Source organism: Grus americana, chromosome Z, assembly GCF_028858705.1.
Source record: "Grus americana isolate bGruAme1 chromosome Z, bGruAme1.mat, whole genome shotgun sequence".
Classification (NCBI taxonomy): Eukaryota; Metazoa; Chordata; class Aves; order Gruiformes; family Gruidae; genus Grus; species Grus americana.
The window spans coordinates 64140141-64163612 of NC_072891.1; the positions used below are offsets into that span (position 1 = coordinate 64140141).

General features: G+C 39.7%; 1 protein-coding gene across 3 annotated transcripts in view; it reads right to left on the reverse strand.

Moving 5' to 3' along the window:
* The window catches only part of EPB41L4A (erythrocyte membrane protein band 4.1 like 4A), a 144258-nt gene that overhangs the window by 39290 nt on the left and 81496 nt on the right, over window positions 1-23472 (reverse strand). For all 3 annotated transcript variants that reach the window (XM_054810160.1, XM_054810158.1, XM_054810159.1), the window contains exons 9-13: window positions 22160-22248; window positions 21712-21775; window positions 11823-11914; window positions 7874-7951; window positions 4848-4960 (exon numbers count right to left, since the gene is read on the reverse strand). In XM_054810160.1, the coding sequence (XP_054666135.1) occupies window positions 4848-4960; window positions 7874-7951; window positions 11823-11914; window positions 21712-21775; window positions 22160-22248 (436 nt within the window). The remainder of the gene's footprint in view (window positions 1-4847; window positions 4961-7873; window positions 7952-11822; window positions 11915-21711; window positions 21776-22159; window positions 22249-23472) is intronic.

Here is a 23472-nt window from a genome sequence, read left to right on the forward strand (position 1 = left end):
GGAAGACCCAGGGAACCACAGGCCGGTCAGTCTCACCTCCAGGCCTGGCAAGATTATGGAGCAGACTCTCCTGGAGACTACGCTCAGGCACATGGAAAATAAGGAGGTAACTGGTGACAGCCAACATGGCTTCACTAATGGCAAATTGTGCCTGACAAATTTGGTGGCCTTCTATGATGGCGTTACAGCATTGATAGACAAGGGAAGAGCAACTGACATCATCTGCCTGGACTTGTGCAAGGCATTTGACACTGTCCTGCATGATATCCTTGTGTCTAAATTGGAGAGACATGGATTTGATGGATGGACCACTCAGTGGATAAGGAATTGACTGGACTGTCGCAATCAAAGAGTTGTGATCAACGGCTCAATGTCCAAGCAGAGATCAGTGATGAGCAGTGTTCCTCAGGGGTCGGTACTGGGACTGGCACTGTTTAACATCTTTGTCAGCGACGTGAACAGTGGGATTGAGTGCACCCTCAGCAAGGCTGCCGACAACACCAAGCTGTGTGGTGGGGTCAACGTGCTGGAGGGAAGGGATGCCATCCAGAGGGACCTTGACAGGCTGGAGAGGTGGGCCCGTGCAAACCGCATGAAGTTCAACAAGGCCAAGTGCGAGGTCCTGCACGTGGGTTGGCACAATCCCAGGCAAAACTACAGGCTGGGCAGAGAATGGATTGAGAGCAGCCCCGAGGAGGAGGACTTGGGGGTGTTGATTGATGAGAAGCTCAACATGAGCCTGCAGTGTGCGCTTGCAGCCCAGAAAGCCAACCGTGTCCTGGGCTGCAACAAAAACAGCGTGACCAGCAGGTCAAGGGAGGTGATCCTGCCCCTCTACTCCGCTCTTGTGAGACCCCACCTGGAGTACTGCGTCCAGCTCTGGGGGCCCCAGTACAGGAGGGACATGGAGCTGCTGGAGCGAGTCCAGAGGAGGGCCACGAAGCTGATCAGAGGGCTGGAGCACCTCTGCTGTGAGGACAGGCTGAGAGAGTTGGGATTGTTCAGCCTGGAGAAGAGAAGGCTCTGGGGAGATCTAATTGCGGCCTTCCAGTACCTGAAGGGGCCTACAGGAAAGCTGGAGAGGGACTGTTTATCAGGGAGTGTAGTGACAGGACAAGGGGTAATGGGTTTAAGCTGAAGGAGGGTCAATTTAGATGAGATGTTAGAAAGAAATTCTTTACTGTTTGAGCAGTGAGGCACTAGAACAGGTTGCCCAGAGAGGTTGTGGATGCCCCATGCCTGGCAGTGTTCAAGGCCAGGTTGGATGAGGCTTTGGGCAATGTGGTCTAGTGGAGGGTGTCCCTGCCTGTGGCAGGGGGGGTTAGAACTAGATGATTTTTGAGGTACCTTCCAACCCAAACCATTCTATGATTCAATGATTCTAAATCTCACATATAAGACTTTATGGAACAAAACAAAAAAAACCCCTTCTCCAACCAATACCAACTTGAATGCCATCCTAAACATACACACGCACAAAAAAAGCCCTAATATAAAAACATTGATTGCATAGCCATTGAAGTTTCCTGGTCTGATTTTTCCACTCAGCCTAGAACAACTGAGATATGAAATGTATTAAATGATAAAACGGAGGTTACTGCCTTTTAAACCACTGTAACCTGGATTCTAGGAAATAATCAGTCATGCTAAAGCCAAACTGTCTACACTGTCTATCCTATCAGGGGAATCAGTCAATGGCAGTGGCTTTTATACAGGAAAGCTAGTTTGTTCACAGTATTGTCTCCTCCAATCTCTCTCTTAAAGCACAAATATTTTTATTGAAAACATGAAAGTAAATATTTCCTATCATTGTCTTGGCACCTAATCCAGCTCTTAACCCAAAGTTCACAAAGCGGCTGCAGTCCTACTGACTTTAGCATACTTCAGTGGACCACAAGAAACATTATTAGTGGCTCGGCTCTGCAAAAGATAGCTAACCTTTACCTTCAGGTCACAGAAAAAAATATAAAAAACACATACTATGTAACCGCTTATAACACCACAACATGTATACAAAAAGAAGAAACAAGGGAAAACATCTTAATGAGATGCCAGAGGTTAGAGGCTTTAGCACTTCACACGCACCTCTATGATGAAGGCAATGCAGACTGCACATGCTACAGCCATGCATTTGTAACTACTGGTTCCTCTAATTGCCCTCAGAACCACAGCTGGGGCTGGTCCCATTACTGGGACAAAAAACAAACCAGAATGGCTAATTGAACTGGCTGCAGAAAAGAAGCTTTTTGTGCACTTAACTTTGCAATCTTAAGAAAAGAAAAAAAAGTAAAGAAGCGAGTGAGGAAAGATGCTGAACTCTGAGAAGGCAGAAGGAAGTTACTGCACAAGAACTATTTGTAAGTTGTTATCAGGTTTTGGGGAATAAATGGAACTCTGATTTTCACTCCAAAAAGCTAAATTATAAGCCATGTCCAGCTGGATCCTAATTTAAGTGGCATTTGGCAGAAAACACTTTAAGAAATATGTAATACAGGCAAACTAAAATCACCCTGTTTAAAATGTTGAACAAGGCATATTTAATCTTATTACATCATACTAGAAACACAAAGAACAAAGGACTAGCCATCAATGATAATCATTGGCATAATCTCATTATGCAAAAGCAACATTTATTTTAAGAAGAAATGTCATACTAGTCTCTCAAACATTTCAGTCAAGGCAAGTTTTAAGTAACTCATAAAACTGTTTACACCATCAGGCTCATTTCCGAGATAAAAATTATTCTGTAAAACTAAAATCTACATTGGGTTAGTATTTTTAAACAAGTGATGCTTAAAATATATCAGACAGACTTGATTTATTGTGTGAAATGGACTTTGCTATATCCAAGAACCAGTTTAGGTGAAAAGGGGTGGACTTATCCTAGTGACATGCAACGGACTGTCACATGGTGTCTGACACATGGAGAAGTAGCATTAGTCTGCTTTCAGCACCTGAAAGCCCATTTAAGTGGAGAAAGAATACTAGATGTTTATCATTGTGAATACCCAAATACAAATGAAAAAATAAAGTGTAAAAAATATGCTCATTTCTAGGGAAAGATGGAATTTGAATGATACAGCTCTCTTCCTCTAGCCCATATTTTAAGTGGGAAACAAAACAAATTCCTTTAATTTAAAAATCCTTTGAGGTAATACACCTGTGCCAATGGAAAATGACTGCACACTTAGAACACATGGGTAAGCAATTAAGTTGAATTAAAAGCAAAACAACCTACATGGGTGATACAGATTACACAAATACATATGAGTAAGATGGTGAAAAGCAGCCTTTTTATTTTAAAGCAAAACAAAGTATTTAAATCTACCAAAACAACAAACGTCTTGCCCAGAGAATTCTGCATCACATTACACCAGCAGAATAGGCCATAGGAAGGTTTCAGTTTTCCTCACAATTCCAGCCAAAGAAACCTAAAAAAATCAACAAGCAGAACACGCACATCCTTACAGCAATATAGACTGACTTTCACTGCCTGCACTAAAGCAAACATTCTTTTCAGCTAAGGGCCAAGTTTCAGCTGGCAAGTTTACCTCTAAATAGCCAAACAATTTTCTGCACAACTGAACTGGGGACTAATCAGGTGGGAAATGCTGTTCAACTTGACCTACCACCCTAAGAATGGGACAGTCCAGCTGAACATAAGTCTAAGTCACTAGGTTCACGGGTGAACAGCTTCCTGTCCTCTTAGGCACCCATTGACAACTGCAGACACAACAAAAAGATATCACAATCAAAAAGCAAAGCGATCTTCTCTTACACGTAACTAAATAAAATAAAATTTTAAGAAAATCTTTTGTAAACTGCTTGTGTTTTCCAAGGGCAGTACTTTTAATTACAGTCCACTTCAAGACCCACTGCAGCTAAAAGGCAGAACACACCACCTGTTTCTGGGTCAACAGATGGCATCCAGAATAAACATGGGACGCTTCCAGATGTATATACCTGCTCTCTTTTCAAAAATGGGGACTCTCAAAAGTTTATAATGCCATACTAACCCATGATAAAGAGAAATCTTACTTACATTGTAAAGTCCAGACACGTTTTTTCTCAAACTGCTAACACACATACATATATACTTCATGCACAAATTCAACTGAAACCTGCGTCACTGCTGTCATAGATGAAGCTAAGCATACACGTGTAATCACATGTAGAACCGGAGCTTGACATTAGGAAAGCTTTTTGCCTCTATTACTAAATTTCAGGAAACATCCATTATTCTGGGCATGACTCTTGTGATCCATGTTTAATCTTACACGTTTCCTCTAACACCTGTAAAAACTTACAGCTTCCCCTGACATCTTCAGCATGCGGGACAGATTTCCAGCTCACACATCTGAAGCATGTTAAAACTGCAGAGGGTGTGGCACTAACTTCTGTTCCACTTAATATCAAAATAAAGGGGTACTGCCCTCGAACTGGGAAGAGGATGTACAAGAGAAACACCTTGGGTCAAACAGCTGGAACAATGGATACCAATCAAGACACATGGGTATAAAATTCTTTAGCGAGAGACAGGACTCCTGAAAAAAAACCCACATTCTCACTGCCTGTTTTCAAACTTCGCTTTCATACTTTACATTAGATCTACTAACATGGGTTTTTATCATATTTGATCCACACCATCTCTTTTACTTTTATCCACAAAGCTGGAGTTGTTAGATCCAGTTAAGGTTATGTATAAATACTGACCTAAGGCAAAAGAGAGAATCCATTCTGAGAGATCCTTGAGGACACTGCAGCAGTTCTGAGTCACCTCTTGAAAATGAAATGAACCACAGACCGAGGAGGACATCTCTCCACAGGCCCATCAGAGAAGGACTTACCGGTCTGTTGTGTTCTTTTAGGGTAAGTCTTGCTGCGACTTCTTTCAATACGCTGGTCAGGCCGTGGGAGCTGCACAGAAGGGTCTCTGGTCATTTGCAAAGATGTTCTGCCACTTGAAAACACAACAAAATCATGAGAAAACACTTGGAAATATGATCAAAGAAACAGAGGATCTTTAGATTGAAAAAATGCATGGGGTTTGGACAGCATGTTTCGTTAGCTATTCACTTCTCAGCCCAGCTCTGGTTCTCCAGTAGCGTAGCACTACCCTGACTTTTGTTTTGAATCAGTTATTCAGAGAATCATCAACCGATTGTGCCAACCTCTTCTATATTAGGTATTTTCAGGAGGAGCCAAGCAACTAAAACAAAATGCTGGCATATTAGGAAGATGCTAAGACAGTGTGAGCTTTTGTAACCTCAAATATTCTAACATAAGACTTTCTTTAAAAATTAGATTACTTCCTCAATTCTTTTTGTAAGTTTTTATCTCAGGAAAACACATATTTAACATTGTTCAGTTCTAGTCAGTAAGGGGCTACTTCTCTGCCATGTGGAATGACAACCTAAAAGGCACGGAAAACCCTGTGCAACGCAAACTGTAATAAAGTACTTTCACTAGCACAGACCCAAGTGATAACAAATTGAGTAGAAGCCCTGATTCCCATTTGGAGTAAGGCTCTTCTTCATTGCACAATATAAATAATTTATTAAGTTTAAATAAATTCTTTTATGCTCATTTTAATATTCCTTTCCATGTGACTAAGCAGAATAAAGTGTTCATAACAAAAATGTAAAGCAGGCGTCATATTCCTCCCCAAAACTCCCATGTCTGTTTCTGGAAACTTACTACACAAGAGAAGTAACAAGTTGCTTAAACACTCGTAGTTTGATGACTTAGAAGTAAGCAAGTATCATACTAGCAAGTGCCAAACAACTATAGCAAGAGGCATTATATATGTAGATTTTCTGAGTTATGTGAATAGACTCCACTAGGATGATTGTATTTTCACCAATAGCCTCACAGGGGTAGTCAGCACTGTGGAATTTTTATCTTCTCAAAATCTGTAAAAGAATTAAAGGACCACAAAAAAGCCAAATTCTAACATCACATCACAGTAATGATGGGGTTTGATATCCCATTTAATGGGGTTTTTTTCTCCCAAGTTAGTCAGAAAACACTTCTACTCAACTTTTAAGTTTCGCAACCACGCCAGTCTTGCAAATTCCAGAAGTGGTTTTAACACAACATCTGGGGATAAGACCTACTCACACTAACATCTCCACATATTAAACAAAGCATCTGATTTTAAGATGAGTAAATTGCTTTCCTGAAAACCGTCTGCCACCTAATGAGCAGTATCTAGAAGATTTATAAAAAAAAAAAGCACCAAAAGATAATATTTTGGTGCCCTTACATACACAGTCAAAGGGTGGGATTACGGTTTCTGCTTTGAGCTAATGATGTATATAGATAGAAAACACTGTCACTGCTTTTGGTGCTACAACAGGGACCAAAGGCGAAGAGGGAAGACAATCAAAGCTGATGGATAAGCAAAGAAGATTCTCAAAGCACAGGAAAATGCTGTTACTGCTTAAGAGGCAGTGACAAAGAACTGCCTAACTAATGAATGTAAGCTTTACCCATTATGTTCCATGTATTTCTTGAGTGATGATGGAAATACAGACAGGAAGGACAGACAGACAGACAAGCCAAAAATAAACCTAAACAAACCTGGTATATTTGCAGGCCATGGAAAAAAAACTCTAGAATTTGCCATTATAGTAAATAGGGCCTTTTCACCCAGCAGCTTCAAGATAACTACAAAAGATGACAAACTATCTTTATCCTCACTTGACTAACAGGGAAAATGAAAATGGAAAAAGAAAGGGGTTTGGCTTTCAGATGTGGTTTGATTTGCTGCTTCCCACTCTCCCTTTCAGGTTCACTGAATATGCAATGACAAAGTAATTCTAAAAATCAGACCATAAATTATTTGGCTCAAAAATGCTCAGCTGATGCGACAGAACTGGATTTAAAACAGTAGTTGCCAACTGCCAAATCAAGTGCCTTACTCACTAGACAAAGACCCTGTCATTTCAAAAAAGCATAAAGTTTCAATAAAACTCAGTAAAAACTATTGGGTTTCTGATATCTTACAATTTTAACTACATCTTATATTCTGCTAGTCATTTGTGGCACAGCAGCTAGAGGATCTTAAACCCAGTCTCTCTACCACATCTTCCTCTGTATCACAGTATTAACTGTCCTTTATGTCACACTGTCTGCCTGGTTAATTCAGGCTAAAATTGAGACTACGTGCTCTGTATACATCCTTAGTCTGAAGTTTACTGCACCTTTCAAGGCTTCCAGCCTTGAATGCTTATCCAATTTTGCCAGGTATTCCTGTTAGAAAAGATACACCCATCTCCCTTCAGATCTGCCTTAATTTTTATTCTTAACAGCACTGCACCAGTAGTACTGCTACAGTATTAGACATAAGTATATCAGATGTAATACTGCTACAGTATTAGACATCTGGATTGAGAGCCCTTGCCATAGCCAAGCCTGCAGCTGTAAAGAAGGGCATCACAGTTACAGACTTTATACACTTCTTTGCACCAACCCTTTGCTGATTCCTAGAAGAAAGGCAGCAGCCAACTTGCCTCCTTGCTTTGGTATTCCCCAGTTGTCAGGTAAAAACCTTCAGGACATGAACATAATTTCAGGACTTATAAGGAGATTTTGACTTAAAGCATAGTCAAGGTTGCTCTTATTTTCGCTACAGGCTACGGCAGGCCTTAGACAGCTCTGGGTATCTGGAGAATGAGAAGTAACTCACGTTTATCCCAAAACTGCCACGCTCCCAAAAGGAGTCTGTAAAAATGGCCCTGATTCATGCCTTGTCAGCAGAACTGCTCTGAATCATAGTCTGGGTGGGGTTTTTCTTTCATTGGAAGAAAAGAGGAGAAACGAAGGAATGAAGAAGGAATTAATTGAAGTTTAAACAATGAAATAAATTCACCTGTACCGATGTTTATAACCTATGGATCCAAACTTGCTGAATTTTCTGGACAGGGAGTTTGATTCATTCTCTGGCACTCTATATAGTTTGAAAAATAAAACAAGAGTAAGTTACATAAATAGGTCTCAATTACAGTCCCCTTCCCAAGAAAAGAGAAATACAAACTTTAGGTTCCAAAAAAATAATTTTCTGCTAGTTCCTCTTCATCTGTCTCCAGGCAGACTCTTACAGGGTTGAGACCTCCACAAAGCTACATGTTTATGCCCTCCTCTTTTGATTACACACCTCTTTATTTCAGGGTCTACTGTAAACTGCTGGCAATAGCAGCCTTTCACTTATTATTTCAGAGGAGCAGGCAAAATCAGCATGCCACAGTAATGAGACTGCAGGAGGGATTATGAGCTTACACATTTACACCACTGCTAAAGCCAACCCTAAGCATCCCATTGACCAGTTCCTAGCTAGACACCCTTGCACATTTCTGTTAGTGTTTTTGCAACAGTAAAATAAAGTGTTTTGAGATGTGTAATCTTGGAAGCATTTTATACACTTTGATAAGTAAGCAAAAGGCAGGCTTTAAACTGAAGGACTGGGGGGGCAGGTGGGGTCCCAAGCAGCAATGCTCATGCCATCACATCCAACTGAGGAATAAGCCAGGCCAATCAGAGCAGCGACAAATGTTCCTCAGCTGCCTCCCAACACGAGAACCAGAAGGCCAACCACCTCAAGTGTATGTATACCAATGCATGCAGCCCGGGGAACAAACAGGAGGATTTGGAGCTCTGCACCCAATCAGAAAATTATGATAACATAGGAATAACTGAAACATGGTGGGACAACTCACATGACTGGAGGATCATGATGGATGGCTATAGGCTATTTCGTAAAGACAGGCAGGGAAGAAGAGGTGGAGGAGTTGTGCTCTATGCTAAGGAAAACCTTAAATGTATAGGAGTCAACTACAGTGATTGTGGAAGCCCTATGGAATGCCTCTGGGTCAAGATCAGAGGTGTTGTCTCCAAGGAGGATCCTACAGTAAGCATGTGCAGCCAACCTCCAAACCAAGACAGTAAGGCCGATGAAGCAATATCTGGGTCACTTAAGCAAGCTTCGGGTCAACAGAACCTGGTTCTTACGGGTGACTTCAACTACCCAGACATTTGTTGGAGGAACGATACAGCAGCTCACATGTCATCCATCAAGTTTCTGGAATGCATAGAGACTGCTTCCTCATACAAATGTTAGATGTGCCCGCAAGGAATGAGGCACTGCTGGACTTGCTACTCACAAACTAAGAAAACCTGCTTTGTAATATCTTGGTTAGTAACAGCCTTGGCTGCAGTGATCACAATATTGTGAAGTTTGGGATCCTGCTGAGCATGTTCAATGTTAGTACTAACACAAAGGGTTTAGATTTTAGAAAAGCAAACTTCAGGTCTCTCTGAGCTCAGTGGAGAGGGATTCCATGGGAAGCTTCCTTGGAGGATAAATGAGCTAGCAAGTGCTGGGAGTTTTTCAGGAACACTCTCCTGGAAGCACAAAAACTGTTCATCCCCTTTAAAGGTAAGGGAAGTAGGTGGAGCAAGAGAAACCCTTGGCTTAACTAAGAGCTTCTGAGTCTGCTCAAAACCAAGAGAAATGTACCAGAGATGGTACCCGTTGAGAACTATAAGGGCATTGCCAGGGCATGCAGAGATGCAGTTAGAAAAGCAAAAATTCAGCTCAAATTGAAATTGGCCAAAGATGTCAAAAACTACAAGAAAGGGTTCTTCAGGTACATAAAGACCAAGCAGAAGCAGAAGGATAATACTGGCCCACTCTTAAACAGCAGAGGTGAATTAGTCACCAACAATGCTGAAAAGGCAGAGGTTCTCAATACTTTATCACCAGCACTGCTGGGCCCCAGGCCTTAGGAACAAAAATCCAGGTCAATGCAGACACAGACCTGCCATCTGTGAAGGAAGAGTTGGTATGCGAACTATTACAGGAGCTTGACCCTTACAAATAGATGGGCCCTGACAATATCCACCTGAGGGTGTTAAGAGAGCTGGCTGACGTTGCTGTGAGGCCTCTCTCCATCATCTTTGAGAAGTCGTGGAGACTGAGGGACATCCCAGAAGACTGGAGGAAGGCTAATGTCTCCCCCATCTACAAGAAAGGCTTAAAGGACCATCCAGGAAATTACAGGCCCATCAGTCTTCAATTCCTGGGAAAGTCATGGAATGAATCCTCCTGGAGGCTATCACAAGTCAAATGAAGCATGTGATTGGGAAAAGCCAGCATGGATTCACCAAGGGCAAATCGTGCTTGACAAACTTGATCACCTTCTACAACAAAGTAACCTGCTAGGTTGATGTGGGGTGAGCAGTGGACATTGTCTACCTGGATTTCTCCAAGGCTTTCAATATGGTTACCCACAGCCTCCTCCTAGAGAAACTCATGCATTACAGCCTAGACAAGTGGTCCGTGTGGTGGGTGGGGAACTGGCTAACAGGCCACACCCAGAGGGTGGTGCTAAATAGCTCTTACTCAATCTGGCAATCTGTCAAAAGTGGGGTCCCCCAGGGATCGATACTGGGCACAATGCTGTTTAATTTCTGCATAAGCGATATGGATGGTGGGATCAAGTGCACCCTGATGAAGTTTGCAGAGGGGAACTAGACACTTTGGAAAGCAAAGACACCTTGCAGGAAGACCTAAATAGGCTGGAAGAGTGGACTAACAAGAACCTTACAAAGTTCAACAAGGACAAGCATAAGGCCTTGCACCCAGGAAAACATAATCCAGGAATGCAGCAAAGACTGCGGTCCATGTGGCTGGACAGCACCTCTGTGGAAAGGGACCTAGGGGTCCTGGTGGACAATAAGCTCAATATGAGTGAACAGTGAACCACAGCAGCAAAGGAAGCCAACAGGATGCTGGGTTGTATTAACAAGGGTATCACCAGCAGAGATAAAGTCAATATCACACTCTATTCAATGTTTGTCAAGCCACACCTGGAATACTGCGTTCAGTTTTAGTCCTCACTATACAAAAAAGATGTGAACAGGCTGGAGAGGGTCCAGAGGAGGGCAACCAGGATGATCAAAGGACTGTGAAGCTTGCCATATGAGGAAAGGCTGACAGAATTGGGTTTGTTCAGCGTTGAGAAAAGAAGGCTTACCTTCTTTTCTTACTCTGGTGACATCGTCACCATGTTCCAGTACTTAAAAGGTGGCTACAAAGAAGATCTAGACTCCCTGTTTACAAGGAGTCACATGGAAAAGATGAGGGCTAATGGGTGCAAGTTATTCCTGGGGAGACTCCAACTGGACACAGGTGGAAAATTTTTCACAATGAGAACAATCAGCTATTGGAATAATCTCCCCAGGAAAGTGGTGGATTCCCCAACACTGGACACTTTTAAGATTTAGCTGGACGGGGTGATGGGCCATCTTGTCTAGATGGTGCTTTTGTCTAGATGGAGCTTTTGCCAAGAAAGGTTGGACCAGATGATCATTGAGGTCTCTTCCAACCTGGTATTCTATGATTCTATGAAAACATTATGGAAATTCAATGAGTCTATCAAAAACAAAATTTCTGTACATTATAGGAAACAGTAATGTCAGAAATCCAAAGCCAATGCTGCTACAGAAAATTTGATGGTTAAATACATAAAAATGTATAGAGCAGCTCAAATCCTTACACTTCTGTGTAAGCCTACTTTATGCAATCCGAGATACTGTTTTGAAAAGAATTCTAAAACAAAAGAAACCACCAAACTACCCAATTTTAAAATTATTATTTAACATCATTGTAAGAAAAGAGAAGGCAGCCTTTAAGACCATTCTATAATCAAGAGGAAAAATGTGTTTCCAAGCCTGTGTTCCACCACTCTGTAGGTATAACAAGGTTCTTATTACAGTCTCCCTACTTTTGGTAATGAAACCACAACTTCTGCATCACTCACCTGAAAAACGTGTGATGTTCTACACAGCATTTCCAGAGATATTTGCATGTGATCTTGTTACGTGCTTCAAAAAAGAAGGAAGTTTCATTGCACTGAAAACAAAAGAAAACAAATCCATATTGTTATGAGGGATTCTGCCAGTAAGTCAATCTTCATTCACTGAACACAAGAACCGTCCATCTCTTATCAATGCACATAAGAGAAGACATAAATATGAAGAAAAGCAGGTTCTATAATTCTGTAGAATTCTTCATTTAAAAGTGGGTGGGTTTTTTGGTTTCTCACTGCCTGAAAATACTTATTTAAAGAATCAATTCCTTAGATACAGAAAAACAGAAGAGAAAGGAGATTATTGAAACACTTTTGTTCCTTCATTCTTGTTCATAGCTGTCAGCTTTTTTCCTAGTTAAAAAGTGCAAAGTTTTTTTTCAAACAGTATGTTGCTGTATGTTTTTGATGTTTTCTGAAAGTGCACCTCAGATGTCAGGGAAAAATACATTCTCAAGGCTCCCTTTAACAGTATACAAAAAGGCAAGTGTAAGTGAAGGAAAGAAACAAAGATTTGTGATAAAATAATATGAAGCAACAACACAGACAGAACATGAACAAAACATACGTGTAGAGAAGAATCAAGGTAAAACTGGAAATAAAAAAGATGAGGGGAAGGTAAGATTTAATATTTTTTTTAAAAAAAAGCTAACTTCTGAATAATTCAAAATTCTAGGAAAAAGGTCAAAACTAAAAGCCATAAAATCCACCTTAAAATCTCTTAAGGAACACAACAAAAAAAAAATATTCCAAGCTTAAAACTTATTCACTGGAAATTGGCAGCCAGTACAGTAGACATGAGAAAAGGCAGGGAGAGATGAAAGAGAAGTCAGCCATACACAAACTATAAAATAGTTCCAACAGACAAGAAGAAGCAACAGACACATCACACTGCTTGTTTCCAACAAGCTAAAGATACAAATATGTTTACATAAAATACACTTCCATATATCTGTCACTCAGTAAACTTAAGTGTTCAGTTTTGTATCTGTGATTTGCACAAAGAATGAGTAGTCCTACTGACTTCAGAGTTGATCTTCAGCGTGGTACAACACCGTCTGTAACAAAACTGAGTCCTAAAACCATTTCCCCAAGATGTGAATTACAAAGGCTGTATGAGTCACACTACTGTTGGCAGCTGATTTGAGAATATGGATGCCCTTGTATTAGTTTTACTTCTGCAGTGCCATGCATACATAGGTAAAGAGTTCTGGCAAGTTTCTCCCTCTCTTCATTTAATGACCTGCAAGCACCTTGCAAACTGTGAATTAATTCAGTATGTTCTCTAGAATTCAAAATTTCACCTCTAACAAAGCCAATTATATGTCTATTAATGGCTGTCAGACAGCCTCATAAAATCACAAAATACCTGCTAAAGCAGCCTTTCCTCTACTTTGAAACAAATAACTAAAAATTACAGAACTTTGCACCTGTGGTTAGAATAATTGAGATTTCATTCCCTGACAAAACACCCCCCCCCAAAAAAAAAAAACAAACAAAAAACGCCACAAGAAACCAAAACCAAAACAAATTGGAGACATAGACATGAGCTTATTTTCTCCCATGGATTATTTTAGTTTAATGTCTGGCTGGAACAGTCCCATGGAATATCCAAGGAATGAAAATCATCCTTTAGTCTTCTCTCAAAAGCACATTTTCCTCTCTAGAGCATCATGGCAAGAAAGAGTAGTACAGTAAGACATACAGCCACTGAGAATGCTGAAAACTAGGATTTATCTGAGATTACTATGCATAGCATAAAATGATTATATAGCAGATAAGTCGCATAAATACATTCCCACAGTTCTTTAAAATACAATTTCAGGCTTGATAGGGATCTTCATCTCACTGCAGGATTCACAAGGGGTTTAACTTGGAGGAAAAAAAAGTTTAATTTATAAAAAGTGAAAACAGAAACTTAAAAACTGAAGCTCTTCTAAAACTGAAAAGTCTAAGTAACTGGGGAAAAAGAGGAAAAAAAAGCTACCTGGAGAGTCTTGAAGATTGTCAAGGAGAAAAATCTATTTATACTAGAATTTTCAAGAGTAACTATATTGCTCCTCTGGCAAACAGAAACAAGAGTCTACCAACTGGAAGATCATATTGCATTTTTACATTTTTAAAGTTTTAAAGAAGACATGTCAATGGGTTCTTTTCATTTGCTTATTTTACACATAATAGAAACATAGCTTCATATTTTATGATTTAATATACATTACGATTTCTAGATCAGACTGTCATCTGATGTGATTTCATACAAACCCACACAACTATGGTCACCAGCACTCTTTTAAAGAATGATATCAGATCAGGCCTGTGGTATTGCAAACTTTATGCAACATGATGAGTCAATTTAACTTCTGTTAGGAAAGAACTCAGTGACTCACTTTTAAATATGCAGGATCTTGCTCCTTCTTTGTCCACTCCTAAATTGTACTTTTTGGCAAAGAATCGTCTGTGGCACTTAAATTTATTTAATTACATAACCTCAGAGGGTCGGGGGAAGGGAGAGGCAGAGAGAAACCAGGGGTGTTTTGGATTTTTTTAGAGAGACTTTTTAAAATAAGGTATTTCTGCCATATCTTACTGTTAGCCCTGTTCAAATGCCACTGGAATTCAGGGAAAGATTCCCATCAGGGAAAAGGTTCTACTTGTCCATTTTTTCTTCTAAGTTAAAGTTTTTGAACTTTCCCATATGTAGAACAAAAGGTACATAACACATGAAAATCAGTACATGACTAAAAAGAGGGACGGTATAGCTATATTGCCATATGATTTAAAGATTCGACCAGCAAACATTACTGATTCCAGCATTTGAAGGCATTATTTTCTAAGGTGGAAGAAAGCTCATCTCAGCTGGTAAGGAAAAAATTTTGATTGTTAACTATGTGCTGAGACATCTATACTTCGTATGCAGCAATCAAAGGCACTCAGGAGAAAAACAGCATAGCCCTATAGATCTAACTTATCAACAAGTTACGGAATTCAGATCTGGAAAATGAAACAACTGCCTGAAAATCAGGGGACAGACCAACAAACTTTCTAATGACACACTGAGGTTTATTTATTTGAATGTGAAGGAAAAGCGCATGTCTGAAAACTATTGCCTCAGAATGGGTGCTTGTAATAAGTCAAATAGCACAGTTAAATTTTCTAGAGAGAAAGAAAGCCTAAAATGTTCATCTCCAAGGTTTTTCACCAACACAGAGGAGACAAGTCATAATTCTTTCACCATTTTTCATTTTTTCTGCAAAGGATTCAGTAACATTGCAACTAAGTCCAATATGACACTGCATACAGCTTATCTAGATTTAGGGCTTCCTCCATATACTTTTTAAGATTTTTTAAGGTTTGCAAGAGTACTGTGATTACCCTCACAATTTATAAATGCATATGTAAAATTAAGTAGTACTGAAGGCAGTAATATCTTCCAGGTTTAATCCTCCCCTAACAGAATAAATTGATTTGTACAGGTAAAGCAAGGATGACCTTACCTGTTAACATCATGAACTTTTTGTTACCAATAAAAGGCAACATTTTTAGCATCTTGAACAACTGCAATTTCCTACAGGTCGTGAGAATTAGCTGGGTTTTTCTTATTTTTCTTGTCTATCTGAACCAAAAGAAACAAAGACCTATTGTGTTTTTATTAATGGCTTATAGGAAATGACAATTCCAAACTCACTCAGTGTGCCTCAGAAGTTACTCCCTACTCATCCTGTTGCTTTTGGAGTGCCCAGTGTACTAAAGGTGAGGTATCATAAACCATGATGGCTCACTGCTTCCAGAGTGGTCCTGGTTGTCTGCATACTCTGAACATCTCCTCTCTCCTTTGAACCAGCTTTCGTGCTTGTCTATTCTTTCAGGAAGCCATTTCTGCTCACCAAACAAGCAGAAAACCACTTATTTTTGTACGGTGACTTTTGATCACATCTGTGACTTGCACTGGCAAGGGAGGAGGCAAGGCTGCATGGCCAGAGGCTGCAAAAGGACAGGCATACCCCTGGCAGCAGTATCTACTTGTTGAGCTCTTTGACTACCTCTTGACTACACTATGAGCTTATAAACAAACAGGCACTGAAACATGTAGCCAAAGCCCTTATCTGTTTTATGCTGCCTCTCAAATCAGCCAGGAGACTGGTCTGGCAGGGCCTTTGAGATTTCCAGTAAACAGCTGGTAATCAGTACAGCCCTCCACCATACCCACAGACACACTTAACTGAAAGACTGAAAGGATGTTACTAATGCCTTCAGTGCAGACAAGTCAGAGGGGTCATTACTCTTCTTAACCACAAAATGCCTCTGGAACTGCTAGAATTGACATGCTAGTTCAGGAGTGCCCACACTGCCCTTTGCAAGCAGCTCCTGGCTTGCTCTGCCACACTGGCGTGATTACACAGCTTTCAAGCTCAGAGCTGCTTTGCGGCCAGCTAGCTCAGTGCCCAGGCAGGGCAAGCTCAAGTCCGCCTGGAAGAGAAGACACACACTTAAAATGACAGTTCTTCCCTCTGGGGTCCAGAAGATCCCTCATTTGTGAAGTTCATGGATTACTCCAAAGATAAGAGGGCCACTGTCAGTAGACTTACACCCATTCCATGGAGCACTGCACCCATCCACAGATCAAAAACATTTTGAAAACCCATTGACTCAGATCAGGCTTTAGCTGCTACAATTTATGACAAGACACATTGGTTCCCACCAATCCAGGCTCCAACAATGAAGGAAAACCCAAACCAAAGTAAGGAACCCTGCCAGCACACACACCACTCTGCTTAGCTGCACTGAATATGAATACAGCATAAGGAGGGATCTTGCCCCATTACAGAGCATGCTGCATGTACATGTAATACACCTGTATATACATGTAACAGAAATATTAACACTACCTCTGAAGCTACTGCTCCCCAACATTATTCTTTGCCAGGTTAGGCACATACCTGGATACAATCGTTAACTCCAGTAGGAAATATTCTGGTTTTATATATTTACATAATGCATACCAATCATAGCTTATGTAACAGACAATGTATTATTACTGGTTACACAAGGTCAATCTTTAAGAACATTATACAAGTCAGGAACTAATAATGCTGTGCCAATTTGTATAAAGCATGTCGAGATTGAAACAAACGTATCTCAGCCTCGTCTTATACCAATTAAAAAAAAAGACCAAAGAAGAACTTACCAAAAAAAAAAAAACCGCTGACAGTAGCACCTTAGTGGCAATTAATTTGAGTTTATTCGGGAATTTTAATCCTAGTTCTCCTTCAAAAATGTTCATTACTGAAGATTTTGCTATCAAGCCTTTGCAATGGCTCAGAAAGTGGTTAAGAAAAGGCAAAAAGACCCCATATATGACATATAACACTGCTGTGCTTGCTCACCTCCACCCTCCACTACCACTCTGGCTTAAGTGGGGCAAATGCAAATGATACAAGTCATTTGTAATTCGTAAACCACAATAAAGATCAAAATGCTACTTTTGTCTGTAATTGAAATCTAAGCTAAAGTGGACTTTACAATAGGAGGAACATCTCTCCAAACCCTGATCAATCTTCCCACGAAACTGCAAAAGGAATAAATCAAATTAAAAGTTCCTGCCTAGAACTTGTAACTCAAGAAAGAATATAGCGTGTGACAGGGCAAGAAAGGGTATAGCTGGACTACCTTATTAATGTAACTGTTTTTCAGACTTCTGACATTTATAAAAAGTAGATTAAAAAAATAAAGCATATTTCCAGGGTTTTCTGAGACTATTTAAAAGAACACAAAAATCTTGTATTTAGACAAGTTTCAGCCACCAGAATGAGGAGCATTATGTGCTTCAGAACTGCCCTGAAGTTCCTCTAGCTTGTGTCAGTGGTTGGTATTGCTCCTGAAAAAAGTCTTTACCAACTTCATCTTATGAATTCAGCTAAGCTGGGTCTCTTCATTTGACTAAGCAAGACTGCAGAGGAAGGCATGTCTTGAAAATGTGTAAATCATTTTTAATTGCACAGTTTGGGGGTTTGTTCTGACTTGAAACAACCCAAATTTCAAAATCCCTTGAAACAAAAATTTCAGACTTCCAAAAGACCCTTCTCTTACAAAAAAAATAATGAAAACAAGAGTTTTGCACATTCGACAGTTTCTGGTTTGGTGAAAGAGAAACATGAAAAGTAAGAACTACAGAAGCTTTGCATAAACTCTGAGAAGGAGTGAAATCACTCACTTGCATGTTCAGACACAGTGCAACCAAAGTAAAAGGCGCTGTTGCAGAAAACAGTATGGGGTTGTGGGGAACAGCACTAAAGTAGTTGGTACCTACAGGCAAAAAAGCTCCACATCTCTCACTCCTGTATATTATTACATTTACATTCCCAGCCTACACAATCTACAAAGCATGTTTTTCTCTGTTTTGTTTCATGTCTTTAGTTGAGAGAGAAATCGAGGAAGCAAGCTGTGTTCCTCACACGGGGAAAGCACAGGAGGTGTGCTGTGTACCCCTTTGATTATTCACTTCCACACAGTGCATCCAATGTGATTAGGCTCCATTTTGCTCCATCAGGGGGGCCTTTGGCAGCCACCTGTATTGCTGGATCATTTCCAGAAAGCTTGCTCAACAGATATCTATGCTACCACGAATTGTGCACAGGCATCAGACGGATCTCTCAGTTTTCTTAAAAGAAACTGTGCAAAAATAAACTTTTCTCATCTTCAAAAATTCTTTGTGATTGTTTGTTGTGTTCAGGGAATCCTTCTATGCAGTCCTCTCAGGGGAAGGGTTCCTAATTTCATGCTGATACTTAGAGGTTTCACAGAAAGCCCAACATGTTTCTAGCTCAGAATTGACAGCATGGGTCCGCTCGGAGGTACAATGAGATACTGATTCAATGAATAACACCACTGAAAAAGAGTTTCTGTTAGCTGGTCCAGGTCATTAGTCTCACATGTCAGGATAAGTCACAGATGGCCAAATATTAAGGGTAGTATTTTGTTCATAAAGAGACAATACCCTTAGGGAGAAAATATATAATACAAGCAAAGTACTGAAAGATAAACCCAAAATACTGACGGTCATGCTTGCATACAATAGCAATAGGTATGCAGAAAAAATATACAGAAATTAAATATACAGAAAATGGTCTCATGGAAGAGATATGAAGAAGTACAAGAGATTATACTACAAAAAAGGAAAGACGAGGCACTTTATTATAAGAAAGTAAGCATAAATATCTTCTGCTCAGTAAATCATCAAGTTTATGAAAAGTGAAACAATGTAAACAACAAACTCAGCGGCCATAAATAGGTCTGACACAGGCACCCCACAGCGTAGGTTTTAGGTAGCCTAAGAACATGGACCTGTACATTTAGACTGCCATGTCTGCCATCTGTCAAGGAGATCAGATGTCCACTTCCACCCCTTTAGTGGGAAATACATATTCAAATTCTTTAGGTAGGTTTAAAAAAAGCTCAGACAAATTTATTGAAAAGGAGAACAAAGAAGTTACCACAAGTAACACTGTGCAGTATTCATCAATACTAAAAGCACTAACAGCTTCCTCTGGATGAGCAGGTGTACCCATGAAAGGTCCCCATCAGTGTGAATAAAGGTAGCTAGCTAATGTGTGGAAACATGAACCAAAATCCAGTCTGCACAGAGTCTTCACTACAATATGGAAAATGTGATTCACACGAAGCACCAATCTACTCAGAAATAATCTGCTCTTCTTAATATGTGATGTTAAACTCCTTCACTATATGCCAGAAAGCTCTAATACTTGGGAAAGTCTCCATTATTTCTTCTCTTCTTGAATCTTTTCTGGCATTCAACTAACTGGAAACACGTAACAGATTCCAGGCATGTTATACTACATCTGAAACAAGGCAGGTATTAATTCCCTGGGCCACAAAGTGATAACCCGGGAGGCAGAATAAAGTAAAAATGGATTTACTCTCCTATCACATACTGCAAACTCATGTCCCATGGAAGGATAAAGTGATAGCGTTTATTCCAAAAACCAGAGGAATAAAAGAAATTGGTGAATTTTTTGATGAATATTGGAACAGTTGTATAAATACACTGACGAGCTTTTCCACCTCTGGGTACAGAACAGCATAAATTGTTGTGGCAGCTTTAATCCAGAGAGTAAGGATACTGTTTACTTATTCCAACACATAATTTTCTTCAAAGTAACACCACCAGAATGTTTAAAAAGAAGGGAGAAGAAGATTTTTCTGGGGCATTTTGGCCTTTCCTGATCTTGTTAGGATATGAGGCGCTGCAGAAACACTTCAAATGAGTATTAGTTGCAAAGGAGATTTTAATGATGGTACACACCCTTATACTTACTGTTCTCTTGAACAATTTCCTAAAAGTACCTGTTGAGACTTGAAATTACCAAGTGCTGTCAAAGTGTTTGCCTTATGATCACAGCAGTAAGTACTCACCAGCCATCAACATTCACAGTCTCAACTTAAGCATGTTTTCCAAAGCTTCCAGGTTTTCTGCTCAGCATTTTAAACCTCTGCAATTCCACATGGATCAGACAAAAACTATACATATGTGGCATCCAACAGAAACTACAGCATCACTTCAATGCAATTCACGCTAACTCAAACTCGGACTTGTTTATACATGAACAGGCATTCACCCTTCACATGAAACATTGAGGAAAGTTTTTCCAACCCTTCCCCAGCCTTCAAACAGCTCTCTGATTTCAACAAACACACCATCCGAAATAAACTTCCCATAGATCACCACACAAAACAGAAACAAACTACTGGGGAGTAACAAAAGCAGAACTTGCCAATACATCTGCAGAGGCAAAAGAAATGCTGTCCATGACAGAACCAAGACAACCATTCCCTGGTACATTTACATTTCCCAGAATGTACCAAACATACCAAATGGCCTCATGGAAAAATCATGGATGAGTCTAACGACTACATAGATGAATGAAGATATTCAGTAAAGGAGAATACTGCCAGGAGGTTAATACATCTTCAAAACTATAAGCCTTCAGTCCTGGTATTCCAAAGAGACATACAAAGTATTTTCAAAAAATAACTCAGCAAACTAAATGTATAACTCAACCAGATACCAAAAATCACAGACTCAGTGCAACTATTCATTTTATTACACTTCATAATTTTCTCTACATCCTCAACACTGTCCTCTTCCTCCCCCTGCCCCACATGCTTCATAGGTGATAAATATTGTTTTTTCCCACTGACTCTATCTGAAAACCTCTTGTCTTGCTATCAACCTGCTATCATCGCTCCACTGGAACCAACTATCTCTCAAATGGTCTAACAGCATAATGAAGTTAAAGAAATGGGTTTCGAGCTATATTATGCGGCTGCTTGTTTCCAAGCTAAAAAATTACTTGTGCCTAACACCTTTGTGAGTTTTTCTCCATCCACATTTCGGTTAGTATTAGCTTTCCCTGAATACTTAGCCTAGTTTAAAAGCACTGTGTAAGCTCATAAACAAGGCACTGCAGAAGTAGTCTACTCTAATTTACAGAACACAATGTAAAATTATAAAGGTTTGTTATAAAATTCATACTTCGGTACTGGTTTGCTGAAGTTCTCTCCCCTTGTCTGCAAAACGTGGACAGATAATCTTTCTCCCTCCTCTTTCTTTAATAAAACTACAAGCACCATCAGGAACATACTACACTTGAGGATAAGGTAATTTTCTTGCAGTAACTATCAATAAAATTAATTTTACTTTGATGGCTTCTTGCAGTAAATTTCAATAAATTAAATTAGACTTTGATAGTCACACAAAATTTCCCATTTCATTAGACCTGAGATTACCTTTTTTTTTTTCTTTCAGGCTTAAATAAAAACTTACGTCTTTTCCCAGGACTCTAAGTTCAAACTGTGTTTCCTTGAAGTGAACTTTTGTAATCCTAGGCCTGTAATATTGGAAAAAAGGATAGACAGAATCTCGTAAGATTTTAATTTCACACATAATAAAATATAAAGTTGTATATATTTACATACAAAGAGAAAAAGGAATTCACAGGCAGAATATTTTTTCAGGTACGTACCATATATCAACAGAAAATTAACAGTATTGAAACATTTCAGCATGAGTATGGTAAAGGTGAACTAATTCTTTCAATACCTGGATTATCCAAGAATTTAAAATCTGTATAATTCAGACAAAGATTAGGAATTCCAAGTATACTTTTTTTTTATTGATACAATTAACCTTTCAAATATATATCACAAACCATACATTTCCATGCAACATTGTTATTGTTTTAGCACAGACTGCACATTTAAATTATACATACCAGAAATATTTTCCTACTTGTTTTTTATTCTTGTAGACAACAACTCCTATAGGTGTTAATCCTAAAAAATATTCAGATTTGTTTTCACCCTAGAAAATAAAAATGTACGTCATTCATTCAGTTGCAAGTTGTATCACTGTAGCAGTAAGATCTAGTGAGGAAATCAGCCTGATGACTGACTTGAGCATACTGTTTCACTCTCCCTGCAAATGGAAAAATAGTACTTGATCTATTAACAAAAACTCCTATATGAAAAGTTTTAAGCATAGAAGCAAAGAGGTGAGAAAGAATGGCAGTGAGGGAAAGAATGGGATATTCCACATGCCATGGTGAAAAGCAAAAATAACTTTTTTCCCTAAGGAATTACTTTCAGCTATCTGGCAAATGGCCAAAACTCAGAAACTAAACTCTTTATTCAAACATGAATGCAACAGACAAGTAACTTTCAGCTGTAGGTAAATAGTGATTTTCTGACCCATTCTACTATAATATAACCTCACAGCTGCCTTCTGCCTCCTGAAGTACTATCATCACCTGCGTACTGCTACCAAGTGAAGTAGCCCCTTTGAGAGATTCAGAGTATTTTTTTGTTCAGAAGGGGTAGCGACACGCAAGGAACAGTCGCATGCATCATCTCCTCCAAAGGAAACCGTTCCTGAGGTCAGTATCCAAATCGCAAACTGCATTGAGAGAGAACAGGGTGAAAACCTTGGTGCAAGTGGCAGAAGGCCACTGACTCCCCAATTTATGGTCAGTAACCAAAATCAGATGTGCCCTACACTTGGAAGAGCGCAAACCTTAGTGCGTGAGGTTAAAAGAAAGATGCAAAAGCTTGTTCATTGGCCTACTTGAGGCAACGAGGAAGAGCCCTGCAAGCTCTAAACCAGCACAGCATGAACCGCAAAAAATAGCAACTGTGAAACGGACTGACCACAGAAAGTATCCTTCTGTGTGACTACTGATGTGAGAAAGCCCAAGCACACCTCTGCAAGCTCTGCCTGTGCTCCCCAGTGAACAAACTGCTAAAGACAGCTCTACTTTTAATATGACCAAGTGAGGAAAAGAACTACATCTCTTAATACGTGCATCTTCAGTCTCAAATGAGGGCTTCTGTTGCTGTTGTAATATAAATAGAAATTATGATATCCATGGGTTAAACTTGGGCATATTACAACTCACCCCTCATTACCCAGGCAGGGATCTCATTGCACAGCAAAAGCAAGCTAAGAGAAAAAAAAAAATTCCAGGCTCTGCTAATTTAACATGATTTTGTTGGATCATGTTGAATCTTGTTCTAGTAACTCCCCCAGCTT